At 47.4% G+C, this 18,194-nt stretch overlaps 1 protein-coding gene across 1 annotated transcript in view; it reads left to right on the top strand.

Annotated features, from left to right (window-relative positions):
* The window catches only part of RSF1 (remodeling and spacing factor 1), a 52,497-nt gene that overhangs the window by 29,389 nt on the left and 4,914 nt on the right, over positions 1-18,194 (top strand). Inside the window, exons 6-14 of the mRNA XM_081949956.1 lie at positions 1,864-3,548; positions 7,809-8,027; positions 8,710-8,814; positions 10,033-10,112; positions 11,946-12,000; positions 13,897-14,006; positions 14,735-14,802; positions 15,258-15,465; positions 16,489-16,712. Coding sequence (XP_081806082.1) covers positions 1,864-3,548; positions 7,809-8,027; positions 8,710-8,814; positions 10,033-10,112; positions 11,946-12,000; positions 13,897-14,006; positions 14,735-14,802; positions 15,258-15,465; positions 16,489-16,712 — 2,754 coding nt within the window. The remainder of the gene's footprint in view (positions 1-1,863; positions 3,549-7,808; positions 8,028-8,709; positions 8,815-10,032; positions 10,113-11,945; positions 12,001-13,896; positions 14,007-14,734; positions 14,803-15,257; positions 15,466-16,488; positions 16,713-18,194) is intronic.

Genomic DNA, 18,194 nt, shown 5'->3' with positions numbered 1-18,194 from the left:
CTGTATAGTGCAATATTAATGCAATATCAAGGGTGTTCCATTCAATTGTATAGAATGCGAAGGATGTGTGTTTTTGTTTTTATTTTTTATAATTTCCTTATGTATGATTTACACTGAAGATGGCATTTCATTTCATTGTGCGAGGTGTAGTGACAATAAAGTAAGCTAAACTAAACATCTCCCAAGAGGGATGCAATTTTGAAGGGCCTTGTTCCAGAGACAGATGCAGGATAAGCCATTCTGGGTCACGCTGCTGGCATACCCATGTTTGTTTGTTTACCCGTGTCAGAAGCATCACAATTAAAATAAGGCATACTATGTAGTAAATTGTACGCCGCCCCGAGTCCCTTGGTGGAGAGGGTGCGGCATATAAAAATGATTAATAAATAAATAAATAAATGCAAGATAAAAGTACCAGATTAAGATATGTACAAGTGATACAGATCTTGCCCCAAAACTAGCAACATGAATTGTGTTCTGTCACACCTGCCAGGAGGTCCCCAACTGGGCCCTGATCAGGACACAAACGGCAGGTATACATATGTGGGGTTGTCTGCATGTCACCACAATTGCAAAAGACAGAAGCCACCGGATAGCCTCATTCGTTCATGCACATGAAGGTTTAGCAAGCTGCCCACCCCTTACGATAAGGTAAAGGTAAAGGTTCCCCTTGCACATATGTGCCAGTTGTTCCTGACTCTAGGGGCCGGTGCTCATCCCCGTTTCAAAGCTGAAGAGCCAGCACTGTCCGAAGACGTCTCCGTGGTCATGTGGCTGGCATGATTCAATGTCAAAGGCACACAGAATACTGTTCCCTTCCCACCAAAAGTGGTTCCTATTTTTCTACTTGCATTTTTTATGTGCTTTCGAACTGCTAAGTTGGCAGAAGCTGGGGCAAGTAACGGGAGCTCACTTCGTTACGCGGCACTAGGGATAAGAACTGTCGAACTGCCAATCTTTCTGATTGATAAGCTCAGTGTCTTAGCCACTGAGCCACCATATCTCTTACCCTTTACATAGACATACACAAAAAATGCATGGCTAATCTTTCTACTTCTGTTCCCTAGAGCAGTGTTTTTCAGTTTTGCTAACTTTATAATGTGTGGAGTTGAAATCCCAGAATTTTTCCTTCTTGTAGAACCTGAGAATGGAGTGTGCAGCTTGGAGGAGGATGAGGAGAGATCAATGAAGACATGTGTAGAAGAAAAAGCTTAACATATCAAAATATCATTCCTAGGATTCTCATAGGGGAAGTGATGACATTTGTATGGATATGATTTGCCATTCTGCTATTCTGAGTCATAATCTTGTTGTCATTTGAATTCACTTCCCAAAAGGAACTTTGAAAAATATGGGGGCACAAATATAGCATCTATCTGCAACTCTTTAAAGCAGCTGTGTCTTTTCCTTCAATTATATGACATAAGGGGACACAGATGTACCGCTATCTGCAATTCTTTAAAGCAATTGTGTCTTTCCCCTGGATTATTTGATATCATATGGGGACACAGATGTAGCACCTATATGCTGCTCTTTAAAACAGCTGCATTTTTTCCCTGGATTATATATGGGGGCACAGGTGTAGCACCGATTTGGAATTTCTTAAAGCAGACGCATCTTTTTCCCAAATCATATCATAGCTGCAGGGGACAGCCTTGCCTTCCTGGGAAAAGTTGCAGCTTTAACGAGATGCAGATGGATGTCGTTGCTGAAGTCCTGTACACATTCTAAGTATTGTTTCTGAATATTGTCCAAATCACTGCACCACCCTGGTAGCATGCATGTCTGTGATCTGAGCTGGGTGTAATCAATGCTGATCCTTGTTCTAAATTTATTCTGTCTCTTTTTTTTAATTACAAGCAGAAGGCGAATTGAAGGTGAAGGAAGAAAAAAAGGAGCCAGCAGAGGGACTGCCACAGCCCTGCGAAAATCTTCCACCTCCTGCCACCCCGGCAGAGGAAAAGAAGATCAAAGTAGAGAAAGTCGAAGAGAGAGACATCATAAAGCTTCCCGTTATTGTTAAACTCGAAAAGCCTCCGGAGAACCACGGGGAAGTGCAAACTACCAAAGACGAAAACGACTCTTTCAAAGAGAACGTGAAGCCGGCTAAAGCGGAAGCGAAGGAGAACAAGCCGGAGCCAAAAGACTCCCGAGAGGTGAACAGCAACGCAGAGAGAACGGTCCTCGAACCCGAGAGGATCGAGTTCTGCGTCAGCGTCAAAACCCCGCAAGACGTGGCGGAGAGAACAGCGGAGGAGAACGAGAAGCTTAAAAACGACCAGCAGGCCAAGATCCCCCTGAAAAAACGAGAAATCAAGCTGACCGATGATTTCGACAGCCCGCTGAAAGCGCCCTTGCGGAAATGCATCACGCCGACCAAAGACGTTTCGAAAGAGGACGGAGGCAAACCCGAGGAGGAGACCTTTAAGAGGGTCCCCACCATCACCGACGGAAAGTTCCTGGTCAACGGGGAATTGGGTTGCGAGAAACTCATGGCGAATAACCGATTGGAGCGTTCGCCTTGCCCGAAGGAAGAGGCCGCCATTCTGCCCAAGGAGAAAAACGGGCTTGGAGAGGAACGGGTCCAAGAGGGTATCAGCACCATCGTCAGGACCAGCGATGTCGAGAGATGCATTTTGCATCCCACGAAGGAGACCGTGGGAGTGATCGTGCCTTTAAGGGAGGAGACGGGCCCCAAAGGGAGCGAAAAACAGCTGGAGGCGAAGAAGTCGGACGGGGTGGCCGAGAATCTTTCCAAGGCGGGAGATCCTCCCAAGATTGAAGACTCTCTTAGAGTAAAGGACAGTGTGATACTTTCCAAAGACAACTTGGAAAAGCCCACCAAGCTACCCTTCCCTAAAGAGTCGCTTCTGGTTTCTGATGCTGACGATTTGAAAAAAACTGGTCCTTTGGACGAGAAAACAACAGCCTTGGCCAGTTCGGATGCCACTCCATCTTCTGTTTCAGTCCTTTCCTTTAAGAAATCCACGGTGGAAAAAGAAGACTCCGATTCCCAAATCGCTTTCGCCGATCAAAAGCAAGCGCGTCAGGAGCAGGAGGTGGAAACGCCCAAGGACTCCGAATCTCAAGAAGAAGAGCGGCCGACCACAGACGCCCTTCCAACCTCAGTCAAGGAACCTCCATCCGAGACGAAGAAAGAATCTGTAAAAACCAAGTGTAAATACAAGCTGATTTCCGAAGAAGAAAGTTCTCTCACTGAGAACAGGGAATTAACCTCTGAGAGGCAGAAAGACGGGATTAAGCTAACAATCCGAATCTCCAGCCGGAAAAAAACCGACCCGCTCCCGGCCAAGCCTTTGAACGCAGCCGCCGGGAAGGAAGAGGAGGAGGTGGTTAGCGTTGGACGCATTTTAAGACGGTCCCCCCGGATATCGAAACCGACCCCCAAGGTCGTAGAGACTCGCGATCAGAAATCCGAGAAGAAACGAAACGAGGAAGAGGACGAAAAAGCGGCCTCCATGCAAAAGCAGGAGAAGAAAGAAGACTCGAAAAAGCAAGAGAAGGAGACAAACTCTAAAACCCACAAGGTGAAATTTCAGAAGGGATTGCGGCCGTTTTGGGGGTGGCAGTTAAAAACCCGGAGAGGAAAGCAAGCCCTCATTCTAAGCTGTGTATATTAGGGTAATTGTTTTACCGTATTTTTCGGAGTATAAGACGCACTCCCCCCCCCCCCCCCAAAAAAAAAAAGAGGATGAAAATTTGGGTGTGCCTTATATACAGAATGTAGCCAAAAACACGAGGCATGGAGGAGGCGATGGTCTCTGGCAATCCCTGCAGCCTGGAACAGCTGATTGGGGGTATTCCAGGAGGCTGATCCACCCACCAATCAGCTGTTCATGCCGAATCAGGCTGCAGTAAAATAGCGACCTGGGGGTTTGCTATTTGCTGCAAGAACGTGTCAGAGTTTGTAGCAGCAATCCCATTCAGAAAGCACACACAAGTCACTGATTCAGCAGGATTCAATAACTTCTCTTTATATCTAATATAACACATGAAATAAATATACAATACCAAAAGCAGGTTTTCCAACGTGGTAGTTCAGCAGAGGAGAGAAGTTTCAGATATCAGCACAGCAGGCAGCTTTAGTACAGAACAAGCCACGCCCAGGCTCCTTGCTATCTCCTTCCTTGTTGCTCACACAGCAGATACTGTTTGTTTCCAAACAGCCCTCAACTCTCTCACACACTGACAGGATGCTAGCCAGATGAATACCATGAATACCAGAGGCAGATTTTTCTTATTATTATTTTCCTCCCCCAAAACTAAGATGCATCTTATACTCTGAAAAATACGGTAAATAGTTTTTCTCTGTTAGCAATATGGGTAGTCCTCAACCTCCAACATTTTGCTTGGTGGCCATTCAAACAACAGCACCAAAAAAAGTCACGGTAACTTTTTCACAGTTACAGAGTCAGACATCAGTGAGGCAGAGGAACAGCTGGAGCCTGTTCCCAGTGTGCACGTGCACAGAATTGCCAGACGAAAGGAATAGCTAAAGAAGAGGGATAGACACTGGAGTAAAGCCACAGGTGGACCGTGAATGGCCGATTCACTTACCAAACAAGGCAGGAAAGGTGGTAAAAATGGGACAAAACTCACTTCACAAATGTTTCGCTTAATAGCGGAAATTTGGGGCTCAATTGGTGTCATAAGCCGAGGACTACTTATGCCTTTGGAGTGTGAGTCAGTTAGCTATGAGGGTGTGGACAGGCTCCTCAAAGGTGTAATTGCAACTATCTGTGTTTTGGATCAGGGATCAGGGAAAGGAGCATGTGATACAAAGTGCATCTTTTAGATGGGATTTCCACCAGTTTTTAAAAAGACTGCAGTGCAGCCCCTTCCAGTGGTAGATTCAAATAATTTTAACAACCGATTCTCTGCCCTAATGAACGGCTGGGTAGGCATGGCAGGGTGGTCATGTGACTGGCAGGCATGGCCAAAGTGACATCACTCAGTTGAGGGGCGCCTCGCCCGGCCCCTCCGCCCCTCTCCTCCCCCAGCCACTCTTCTTCTGGCACTGTTTGGGGTCTTCCCCCTTGGAGGCCAGGCACTCCCACACTCCACCCTAACTGGGCAGGTGGGTGGAGGAGGGCCAGCTGGCGGAGGGGCGATGCGAGCGTCGCAGCCTCACAGTCCCTGACTGCGCCCCAGTTAATGGCAGCCACCGCAGGCGTGACACCTTTTCCCCAGGCCCCTGTCTGTTTCCACACACTCCCAGACGGAGAAACCTAGTAAAAAGCCAGTCAGGCAAGGAGTGGCTGGGAGGAGAGGGGCGAGGTGGGTGGCAGCCGGTTCACAAAACTGCAGGATGTCAACTTGTAAAGCGTTTCCATGGCTACTATCAAGTTGACATAGGAAAAGGGGAGAGGAAAGGGAGTAGAATTCCATGCATACCTTTGGCCAGAGTCAGGTCTCATATTCCTACAGCTGGCGTGTGAAATGCGCATGTTCATAGCCTGCCTAGCACCTTGTTGGTGGATGTGATTTATGACACAGACAGAAGGGTAAAGTTCAAATGCAATTAAGTGGAAATTAATTTCGGTTCCACAGAACAACATGCCAAAATGTTGATCCTAATAAATGAATGGCTCGTAAATTAATTAGGTCATCCTTTGGAAACTTCACACAGAGAAAGTTAGCTACTGCTTCGCGCGAACTGATACAAACAGGCTGAATCCCACCACTGGCTTCCATGGAGCCAGCCCAAACTGGACAGGTTTAATTCCAGAGTCCAACCCACCCTTTCTTGGGAATATTCTTGAGAAGGTGTGTGGCTTCCAGCTTCGGAAGGCCCTGGAGGAAATATATTATCAGGATGATTTCCAATTGAGACTTAGACCTAGGCACAGTATCAATTGGTGATTACCTGTGATGAGCCTGGAATGGGGTAATTTGTCCAGCTGGACTCTCTTTGATCTCTTGGCAATTTTTTAATACGTGTACTCCTTGACTTAAGGGTCACAATTGAGCCCCCAATTTTCTGTTCCTGAGACCATTGTTAAGTGGGGTTTGCCGCGTGTTATGACCTTTCATGTTAAGTGAATCACTGCAGCGGTTAAAGTTAGCAACACGGTGGTGAAGTAAATCTGGCTACCCCCGTCGACTTTGTCAGAAAGTCGCAAAAGGGGATCGCATGACCTTCCGGGACATTGCAACCGTCACAACTACGAGTCAGTTTCCAAGGTTTTGAATTTCGATCACGCATCCACGGAGGGATGCTACACCGGTCGTGTGCAAAACGGTTAGGCAACTTCCAATATTACCATGATGCAAGGAGTCTGCTTTAGTCTGGCCAGATTCTGTCTGTAGGTGAGGAGCAATGCAGGAAAGCGCTTAGAAGTTACTCTGCGCAGCTGTCTTGGTTTTTTGGGTAATTGAGTAATTTACAATGGGAGCAGAAACTTTCCCTCAGCCTTTTACAGTTCTGCGAGTATGTGTAGAACTGCCATTTGGTAACAAAAAAAGGAAAAATTGCTTTAAGTCAGGGGAATTCTGGGAGTTGAAGTCCACAAGTCTTAAAGTTCCCAAGTTTGGACACCCCTGCTTTAAGTTAATGAAATCCAGTTTGGTCGAGTGGTTAAGAAACCGGGAGACAGTGAGTTCTGGTTTTGCCTTAGCCACTAAAGCGTGATGGTGATTTCTAGTCCTGCCTGAGGCATGAAAGCCAACTAGGTGACTTTGACAAATCACCAGGTAAAACTGAATTCTAGTCCCGCCTTAAGCATGAAAGCCAGTTAGGTGACTTGGGGCAAATCATCAGGTGACAGTGAATTCTAGTCCTGCCTTAGGCATAAAAGCCAGGTGGGAGACTTTGGGCCAATCACCAGGAGATGGTAAGTTCTAGTCCCGACTGACAGACTCTTGGCCAATCACCAGTAGGCTGTGACTTCTAATCCCGCTTTAGGCATGAAATCTAACTGGTGACTGTGGGCCAGTCTTAATCCAACTTAACCTCACAGGGTTGTTGTTGTCAGGAAAATAGGAAGAGGAAGGAGTCTTCCATATGGTCACCACCTTAAGTTATTGATAATAACAACAACAACAGTAATAGTAATAGTAATTAATAATAATAATAATAATAATAATAATAATAATAAAAATAATCACGAAATACCAGGACTTAAAAATTGAAATCCAACGATTATGGCACAAACCAGCAGTGGTGATTCCAGTGGTAATCGGCACACTGGGAGCTATTCCAAAAGCACTGGAATTACATTTAAAACAGTTAAAACTTGACAAAATCACCATCAGTCGAATGCAAAAAGCTGCACTGCTTGGATCTGCACGGATATTACGAAAATACGTTATGACATCCTAGGCCCCTGGGTGGGGCCCGACTAATAATCAATGCCAAATCCGGCGAAACAACTGGCCGCTGTGATACAATCGTATAATAATAATAGTAATAATAATAATAATTAATAATAATAATAATATAATGGCAGGATATAGTAGAAATAACTCAATACATTAAAACGACCAATCATGCAGCTTCACGTAGCACTAGGAGACAGAACAGTTTTCTTGTCTCTGGTCACAAAGCCCACCGAGCCGTTGTTGTGGTTTTACTTACACCTTGATTTATGGTGCATGCTGGCTTTTTTGCTTTACCTTTGAGATGTTAAGAGTGTGCTTATGACCCCCTGAGATTTTCAGACAGCTGCAAAGGAGAGGTATGTGGTCCGTGACCTGGAAAACATCTGGAGCCGTTGCCGCGGCCGTCATTTATGGACATACGGGATGTCTTAAGAGCTGAGGAATTTTTCTTATTGCTGAATCCCCAGGCTTCCCGGCGAAGTAAAGTCCGATGGGCCGGCACCCGAACGCGTGGCCGATGGAGGTACTCGAGCAACGACGACAGCGAAGGTTCTGAGCGTGAAGGCAACTCTGAGGAAGAGGAGGAGGAGGAAGAGGAGGAGGAGGAAGAAGAGGAGGAAGAACCAGCCCCTGCGGACGATGACGAACCGTGCAAGAAGTGTGGCCTTCCTAACCACCCAGAGCTGGTAGGTTCTTCGATCAGAGTTAGAAAATGAGATTCACAAAGACCTCTAGAGAAATACCGTTGTGTTGTTGCTGGTCTGCCATGCTCCAGGAGCATCCAATCTTTAAGACTTGTGGACTTCAACTCCCAGAATTCCCTAGAATCATAATTAGTTTGAACATGCTGGATGGGACAGAATCATCTGTCATTTGTGGCAAGGGAGTCATTAGAGAAATCAAATCAAACAATTCGGGGGAGGGGGAGGGAGAGACGGGACAGACGCCTCCTGCAGCACCCTACTGGGCAAAACAGGGCATGGGGCAGCACATGTAGGCACCCTCTCCTCCCCACCCCCCTCCCCGATGCCCCATTTTCAGCCTGGACAGCCTGCCGAACCCTGTCGGCCAAAACGGGGCGTCGTTTTGCCATGATTCCCTTAACGGTGGCAAGGAAGGTCGTAAAATGGGGCAAAACGTCCTTAACAAACATCTCACTTAATGACAGAAGTTTGGTGCTACCTTGTCCTAAGTTGTGGACTTATCTGTATTTTTTTGTGAGCCAAAGGAACATCAGGATGTTATCACGGGATCTGGTTTTGAAACCTAAGGGAACAAGATGCGTTTTTGGATTTAAAAAAAGAAAGAAAGAAGGAAAAATCCATGTTGGAACCGGAGGTCAGGCTGACGGTTTGATTTGTTCCCCAGATTCTTTTGTGCGATTCCTGTGACAGCGGCTACCACACGGCGTGTCTCCGGCCTCCTCTGATGATCATTCCAGATGGCGAGTGGTTCTGCCCACCTTGTCAACACGTGAGTTTTCGTTTCGTTTATTTCCCTTATCCTACTCCTTTGCCTTTTAGAAGTGATGGGACGGTTCGTACTGTTCTGACCCAGGCTTCCCAAAAGCACAAAGCCGACTCCTCGTCCCGATAAAACCTCTTTTATTTAGGTTAAAGGGAATTCCTCTCCAGCAAAGTCCCGGCCAAGAGCCTTTCGTGAGATTTCACAACTACAGACCTTTATCAGGCTTGGAGAGCTGCCAGGCCGATATCTTCTAAACTCCATGCTGTAGCAGCAATTCCTTGGCAAGAAGCCAGGAAGGGATCTTCACCCTCATGAACTGAACTCCTGCAAACTCCACTCCCCTTTTGCTCCTATTTATTCTTCATGGGAGGGGTCATTCATTGTCCACCTGTGCCTTTTCTCCCGAGTCAACCCTTGTTCCTTAGCTGTTCCCTCTTGCAGATCTGCGCATGCGCACACTGGGAACAGGCTCCAGCTGTTCCTCTGCCCCACTGATGTCAGACTCTGAAGGCAGCTGATAACTGTCAGACGGCCCTGGCCCCCTCTCTGCCTCCAACACAGAGCCCTCATCAGAGCCTTCCCCAGACTCCAGGACTGGCCCATGTTCCTCCCCAACCTCCTCACTGTCCGAATCTGCCACCAGTTGCGCTGTCCACTGGCGATCCACAACATGTCTATTTGGCCTCACTTCAAACTATTGGCAATTTTTCATACAGGTAGTCCTCGAATTACAGTCACAGTGGAGCCCAAATTTTCTGTTCCTAAGTGAGGCAGTTGTTCAGTTAGCTTTTGCCCCATTTTATGACCTTTCTTGCTGAGATTTTTAAGCGAATCCCTGCGATTCTCAAATTAGTCACACGGTTGTTAAGTGACTCTGGCTTCCCCACTGACTTTACTTGTCTGAAGGTTGCAAAAGGGTAAGACGTGACCCGAGGACACTGCGACCGTCGTAAATAGGAGTCAGTCGCCAAGCGTCTGAATTTTGATCACGTGACCATGGGGATGCTGCAATGGTCTTAAGTGGGAAAAACGGTCATGAGTCACTTTTTTCAATGCCGCTGTAACTTCAGACTGTCACTAAACGAATGGTTGTAGATCGAGGACTACCATTAGTAGCTATTACGTTGAACAGTGTTTGGGAATGGGCCCACTAAGAAACTGACTACATAAAGGTGTTTTTGAATTATGCTAATGCCGTTGCGTTGTTTTGCTTTCATCCCACAGAAATTGCTCTGCGAGAAGTTAGAGGAACAGCTGCAGGACCTGGACGTGGTCTTGAAAAAGAAGGAGCGTGCAGAACGGAGGTATCACAATATTAATTGTATCATCTTTTAATGACCCCCATAATCCCTTGCGGGGTGGAGTTCGGTACAGAACGATCTTGACAAACTTGAATATTGGGCACTATTTAACAAAATGAAATTCAGTGGTGAAAAAAGTGAAAAATCTACTTGCAAACAAGCTTTTTTTTTAAAATTCACGGTCCATTTATGAGCAGGACAGGTTGACCTCCTTTTCCTCTAAGGAAACAGTGTCAACAGTTGGATCTTCTATAACAGCGATGGCGAACCTTTTTTGGCTCGCGTGCCACAAGTGGGGGGAGCGCAGGGGGGTCGTGTGCGGGCGTGCCGCACCCATAATGCAACGCGCGACCCCCCCCAGTGCGCATGCGTGAACAACGTGCAACACACACACACACCCATTTTTACATGCTTTTTTCGCCCTCCCCAGGCTCCAGAGGCTTTATAGGAGCCTGGGGAGGGCGAAAAGCGTCTCCCCCATCCTCCCAGAGGCCCTCCGGAGGCTTCAGGGAATGTCTGGAGGCTTCCCTGAAGCCTTCGGAACGCTTAAAACCACCCTCCGAGCAAACCGGAAGTGACTTCCGGGTTGCTCGGAGGGTGGTTTTAAGCGTTCCGAAGGAAGCCTCCGGACGTTCCCTGAAGCCTGGGGGGGGGGGCTCTTTTCGCCCTCCCCGGGCTCCTATAAAGCCTCTGGAGCCTGGGGAAGGCGAAAAATAGCTTTTAAAAAGGTGAACTCAGCTGGCCAGCGCGCGCATTAACCTCACCTGAAGCCTTTTTTCTCATTTACACCTGAGCATGGCTGAAAGGCTGTCCATTTTCCCTCTACTCTGCTTTTAACACTGCTATGTACAGAATACAGAGTTGGAAGGGACCTTGGAGGTCCTCTAGTCCAACCCCCTGCCTAAGCAAGAAACCTTATACAGGTAGTCCTCAACTTATAACAGTTCGTTTAGGGACCATTCAAAGTGACAATGGCACTGAAAAAAGTGACTTATGACCATTTTTCATACTTAAACCATTGTAGCATCCCTGTGGTGATGTGATTTGTATTCGGATGCGGGCCAATTGACTCATACTTACAACAGTTAATACCACTTTACCACGCCTTGGTAAGGCCACACTTGGAATACTGCATTCAGTTTTGGTCGCCACAATGTAGAAAAGATGTGGAGACTCTGGAAAGAGGGCAGAGAAGAGCAACAAAGAGGATTAGGGGACTGGAGACTAAAATATATGAAGAACTGTTGCAGGAACTGGGTATGTCTCGTTTAATGAAAAGAAGGACTAGGGGAGACATGATAGCAGTCTTCCAATATCTCAAGGGCTGCCCCAAAGAAGGGGGAGTCAAGCTATTTTCCAAAGCACCTGAAGGCAGGACAAGAAGCAATGGGTGGAAACTAATCAGAGAAGCAACTTAGTTCTCCTTAGAACTGAAGAGAAATTTCCTGACAGTTAGAACAATTAATCAGTGGAACAGCTTGTCTCCAGAAGTTGTGAATGCCCCAACACTGGAAGTCTTTAAGTAGATGTTGGATAGCCATTTGTCTGAAACGGTATAGGGTTTCCTGCCTAGACGAGGTTGGACTAGAAGACCTCCAAGGTCCCTTCCAACTCTGCTATTGTATTTGTATTGTAACTGAATGTTTATTGGCTGGATGCCCTTCCTATTGCCAATGCGGAGGTTTTTTTTTCAGCAGATATATTCTCATTGTGCCCAGAGAGAAATATATTTTGTTACTGCTCCAAAGAACTGCAGAATATTGCTTTTCCATATTGGACCATGCTAAATCTCACCTGGACAATCATTTTTAATATGTTTTTTTCTTTCTCTCCAAGGAAGGAACGCCTCGTCTATGTGGGCATTAGCATCGAGAACATCATTCCTCCGCAGGTAAATGAAACATATCTCCTGATTTCTCATTGAGTTTATGACCTATTCTGCTGAAAAGCATAAAAAAATTCTAGCCGGGAAAAAGCAGAATTGGCACTGTCGGTATTAGTTGTATGTATTTGCCTCCTTGGTTTTTTTAATTTATTTTTTTCTTCTGATTTGGGTTTGGGGTGGGGGAGATGATGACTCAGCAGTTAAAAGCTGCTCTGCTTATCAGCTGGAAAGCTGACAGCTGAGGTTCGAGTCCCCGAGCCCTGCATGACCCTATCCCTTGCTCCAGCTCCTGCCCACCTACCAGTTTGAAAGCATGGAAATGCGAATACATCAATAGGTACCACTTCGGTGGGAAAGTCACAATGTTCCCTGCAGCTTTGGCTTATTAGCCATGCTGGCCACGTGGAAATTGTCTTCGACAACGCTGGCTCCCTTGGACCAGAAACGGAGATTAGATTAGATTGACAGAGTGGGAACAGACCTTGTAGGTCATCTAGTCCAACCTCCCCCCCCCCCCCCGACTCAAAAAGGAGACCCTACCCCATTTCTGACAAATGAGGTGATGCGCACTATGCCCTAGAGAAGTGACGGTGAATCTTTTAGGCACTGAGTGCCTAAACTGCACTCGCATGCATGGCCAAACTGAAAGATGTGTCCGCGGGCACAAACGGACACGAACGGATGTGTGCAAACATGCGTGCATGCGCAGCAGAGATCCGAGGATCAGCTGGCTGGCGGGAGGTGTGGCATCCCAAAGCCAGCAGCGCGGCATGAGGTAAGATGTTTTTCTTTCGTGAGCTTCTGTTGCGTCGTTTGCAGGGAAACAGAAGCTCACGAAAGGAACGCCACGGAGATCTGACCTGGGGCGTGCCAGCAAGAGTGCCATAGGTTTGCCATCCTGGTTTTAGGGGATCTTCACAGAGCAGATCAGGAGATCTCCTAGTTTCCTGGTCACTCAGGATCAAGAGGAGTTGGGTTTTGTGTGATTCTCCTTCCTGTTTTTGAGGTGTTTGAAGGTGAGCATTCACCTTCGTAGATTGGAGGGAAGGCCTCATAACAGAATTTCCACCTGGACATCTATCGTTGGGCAAATCTGTTAATTGCAAAATTTGAGACGATGGCTTCATTTTTAGTAATACCCGTGTTTCCCCGAAAAATAAGACAGGGTCTTATTTTCTTTTGACCCCCTGAAATAAGCGCTTGGCCTTATTTTCGGGGAGGTCTTAATATTTTTGTGGTGCAGGAGGCGGTGAGCATGATCACCTCTGGCGGCTGCTGTGTTGCAATATTTTCGGGGAGGGCTTATTTTCGGGGCAAGGGTTTATTTTAGCACACACGCTCAAAAGCTCAATTGGGTTTATTATCTGGGGAGGCCTTATTTTCAGGGAAAGAGGATAAGGAAACTATAGTCCTCAAATTACAACCATTTGTTTAAGTGAGCGAAGTTATAGCGACAGTGAACAAAATGGCCTTACGGCTGTTTTTTTCATACCAATAGCCCTTGCAGCATCCCCATGGTCAAATTTACACGCTGGGAAACCAACATATATTTATGAGGGGCCGCAGTGTCCCTGGATTATGTGATCCTCTTTTGCGTCCTTCTGACAAGCGGAGTCAACGGGGAAGCCAGATTCACTTAACAACCAGGTTACTGCTAACTTAGAAACAATTGCAGCGATTCACATAAGAAATGTGGCCAGAAAAGTCGTAAAATGGGGCTCAACTCACTTAACAACCATTCCGCTTATCAATACTTGTAGTTGTAAAGCGAGGACTCCCTGGTATTTCCATTAACACAAGGCAGGATTGCGGCGGAGCATAAATGGCTGAAGGGTAGGAGGAAGTTGTGACATTGGCTGCAACGAATGTTGTGTATCTGAAATGCGTTCGTGTTTTAAATAGGAGCCTGAAATTCCAGAGCCTGTCGATGAAAAGAAGAAAGAGTCCAAAAAATCAAAAGCAAAGCTGCTCGAAAGGAGGTCGACCAGGCAGCGGAAGTGTATCAGCTACAGGTAAATCTATATGCGTGTGTGTGTGCGTAAGTCATCTGTGTATCAAGTTTCGTTGAAATTGCTCGAGGCGTTCCAGAGTTATGCGCTCCAGCATAACCCTGGAACGTCTCGAGCAATTTCAACCAAACGTTGGACTTAATCTCTTGAAAAAAAATACTGGGGGAGGGGGGTAAGACACACCTAACAGCCCTCAGGGTATGTCCGTGTGTGTCCCCGTGTGTGTGTGTGTGTTCCAGCATAACTCTGGAACGCCTGGGCCGCTGAAATAAAAAGGACTGAATTATATCTATAGTGTCGTCACTGTACTTTTGACAGTGATAAGTGTGCATTTTGTATTCAAGTTCTGTTAAGATACAGCCTGTTGTGCCTTGAAATGGCTTCTACTGTACAGCACAGTGGTACTCCACAAGGGAGCTCCCTCTAATACAGGATTGGGATAAATGCATATCAGGTTATTAGCTAATTACTAATAAAAGAGAACATGTGTACCTCAGTGGAGTCCTTGGTGCTCTCTGAGCTCAGTTGTTTTCTTGCGGACATTTCATGACCCAACTAGGACGCATCATCTTGAGTTGCACGAAATGAAGACAGGATAGAAATCAAATAAGTAAATGCGAGCCATAGCCTGGCTTCATAAAGGAAGATCCTGTGGGTTTGCTAAACCAAGTTGCTGTGGGTTGACACATAGTCGTCGTCGTCATCATCATTCTGAATTCCCATTTCTGCAGGTTTGACGAGTTTGACGAGGCCATCGATGAAGCCATAGAAGATGACATCAAGGAGGCAGATGGAGGAGGTGAGCTTTGCGGGGGGGAAGCCATGATGGCACAGTGGTTGGAATGCAGTATGGCAGGCTAAACGCACTGCTCACTGCCAGCAGTATGATCCTGACCGGCTCAAGGATTCCTTCCATTCTTCCAAGGTCAGTAAAATGAGGACCCAGATTGTTGGGGGCAAAAGGCTGGCTCTGTAGACAGCGTAGAGGGGGTTTTAAGGCACTGTGAAGTGACATATAAGTCTTAAGTTCTATTGCGACAGAGGGAGGGAGGAGCCATGGTGGTGCAGCGGTTAGAACGCAGTATTCCAGGCTAACTCTGCCCACAGCCAGGAGTTCGATCCTGACCAGCTCAAGTTGGACTCAGCCTTCCAGCCTTGGTCATGGAAGCAGGGGAAGAGAAGCGTAGGGTGTAAGAAGACCTACAGTGGTTCATTGTCGCCATCCTCTTGACAAACCCCACCTCCCCAACCTAGGTGTCGGGAGAGGGAAGGACATGTCTAACATCACGGGGCATCGAGGCAAGGATATCTCCACCATTCTGGAGGAAGAAAGGAAGGAGAGCAAACGGCCCCCCAGAGCCGCTGCCCTCCGACGCAAGAAACGGCGGCGACTGAATGACCTGGATAGTGACAGCAACCTGGATGAAGAAGAGAGTGAGGATGAATTCAGAATCAGTGAAGGGTGAGGCATTTTATAATCTCTTATACTTCCTTCCTTCCTCCCTCCCTCTTTCTTTTTCTCTCACTCCCTCCTTCCTTCCTCCTTCCCTTCCTATTTCTTCTTTTTTTCTTCCTCCCTCCCTCTCTGCCTCCTTCCCTTCCTTTCTTTCTGTCTTTCTCTCTCTCCCTCCCTCCTTCCTTCCTTCCTTTCTTCCTTTCTCTCTCACTCACTCCTTCTTTCTCTCTCTCTCCCTCCTTCCCTTTCTCTTTCTTTCTTTCCTCCTTCCTTCCTTTCTTTTTCCTTCCCTCCCTCCCTCCTTCCTTCCTCCTTCCCTTCCTATTTATTCTTTCTTTTTTTCTTCCTCCCTCCCTTCCTCTTTCTTTCTGTCTTTCTCTCCCTCCTTCCTTCCTTCCTTCCTTCCTTCCTTTCTCTCTCACTCACTCCTTCTTTCTCTCTCCCTCCCTCCTTCCCTTTCCCTTTCTCTTTCTTTCCTCCTTCCTTCCTTCCTTCCTTTCTTTCTCCCTCCCTCCCTTCTTCCTTCCTCCTTCCCTTCCTATTTATTTCTTCTTTCTTTTTTTCTTCCTCTCTCCCTTCCTCTTTCTTTGTCTTTCTCTCCCTCCCTCCTTCCTTCCTTCCTTCCTTCCTTCCTTCCTTCCTTCCTTCCTTCCTTCCTTTCCCAAGCATCCAAATGTAAATCACACGACCGTGGGGATGTTGTAACAGTCATAAGTGTGAAAAACAGTCACTAAATGAACTGTTGTTAATCAAGGACTACCTGCACTTTCTTGTCAGGCACTTTAGAAGCCACAGGTAGGTTTTTTTTTTCTTTTTTTCTTTAATAGGGTCCAAGTTCCTGTTAGTGAAAAGACGTGTAATTATTTGAAACGATTAATTCCGTGAGTGAGTCATTGCCCTCAAAGGAGGAAACCCCCAAAGCCCCGGGCTTTTTCCCCACTCGAAATCCAACTCCTTCACCAAAGTTTATTTTTCAGTCAAAATGCCTTCATTTTAAATACCCTCCCCCGTTGATCCCTGTGCCCTCAGATCTCAGGATGAGTTTGTGATATCGGACGAGAACCTCGACGAAAGTGAAGAGGATCAGCCGTCAAACGACGACAGCGACGTGGGCTTCTCCAGGCGTCGGCCGAGACGGCACCATCCTCGGCCAATGAGGCAAAGCAGACGTCTCCAGAGGAAAACGATCAGAAAAAGGTACTCGGAAGATGATGAAGACGAAGAGTCTGAGGATAACATAAGTGGCGACTCCGGTAAGTCTTGACTGTCAGGGTTCCAAATAGCATCCAGACGTAAATCAGAGTCCGAGGCAAAAGTATTGCTCAAAGTTCCAATTTATGAAGAGAGCCATGTTGGCACATCTGTGGAAAACCCGAATCTGAAAGCTTCCCCATCCAGTTGAAAGTTCAAGATCTTGCCCCCCACACCCACAGATCCATCCCATGGTCCAATCTTCCACTCTCCTGCTGGCGGTTCCACCCATCCAGATCCGGTCAGGTGCAGAGGTGCAGAGACAAAGGATGACCTTGGCTTTCTAGAAAGAATTTTGTTACTGCTACATATCATCTAACTCCGTACAATCCCCCCCTCCCACTTTCCCACAGTAGAAAAGGCATAATAAATAGAAAGTGTGGCAGGCCAAAGACCCCAAAAGAAAAGATGGCTGCAAGCCTGACAGTGACAGCTGTCCAGATATCGAGTGGGCCTGACTAATACGTGTTTTCCCAAAGAATCAACCATCTTCTTACAGTCGAGGAGATAAGATAGGATAAGACCTTAAGAGTGGTGCGGTGGCCTAGAGGTGGAGCTCTCGCTTCACAATCAGGGGAAGGCAGGGGGGCTGTGACTTTGATCCTAGGTAGAGGCAGATATTTCTCTCTCTGGGTGCAATGTGACTATACCTGTTGAACAAAACTCCGCATTGGTCACAGGAAGGGCATCATGCCGAGGGCGGGACTAGAACTCACCGTCTCCTGGTGATTGGCCCAAAGTCACCCAGCCGGCTTTCATGCCGAGGGCGGGACTAGAACTCACCGTCTCCTGGTGATTGGCCCAAAGTCACCCAGCCAACTTTCATGCCGAGGGCGGGACTAGAACTCACCGTCTCCTGGTGATTGGCCCAAAGTCACCCAGCCGGCTTTCATGCCGAGGGCGGGACTAGAACTCACCGTCTCCTGGTGATTGGCCCAAAGTCACCCAGCCAGCTTTCATGCCGAGGGCGGGACTAGAACTCACCGTCTCCTGGTGATTGGCCCAAAGTCACCCAGCCAACTTTCATGCCGAGGGCGGGACTAGAACTCACCGTCTCCTGGTCATTGGCCCAAAGTCACCCAGCTGGCTTTCATGCCGAGGGCGGGACTAGAACTCACCGTCTCCTGGTGATTGGCCCAAAGTCACCCAGCCAGCTTTCATGCCGAGGGCGGGACTAGAACTCACCGTCTCCTGGTGATTGGCCCAAAGTCACCCAGCCAACTTTCATGCCGAGGGCGGGACTAGAACTCACCGTCTCCTGGTGATTGGCCCAAAGTCACCCAGCCAACTTTCATGCCGAGGGCGGGACTAGAACTCACCGTCTCCTGGTGATTGGCCCAAAGTCACCCAGCCGGCTTTCATGCCGAGGGCAGGACTAGAACTCACCGTCTCCTGGTGATTGGCCCAAGGTCACCTAGCCGGCTTTCATGCCAAGGGCGGGACTAGAACTCACCGTCTCCTGGTGATTGGCCCAAATTCACCCA

Source organism: Natrix helvetica, assembly GCF_964273705.1.
Source record: "Natrix helvetica genome assembly, chromosome: 4".
NCBI lineage: Eukaryota > Metazoa > Chordata > Lepidosauria > Squamata > Natricidae > Natrix > Natrix helvetica.
The sequence above is the reverse complement of the archived record's forward strand: the minus strand, read 5'-3'. Positions and strand labels throughout refer to the sequence as shown.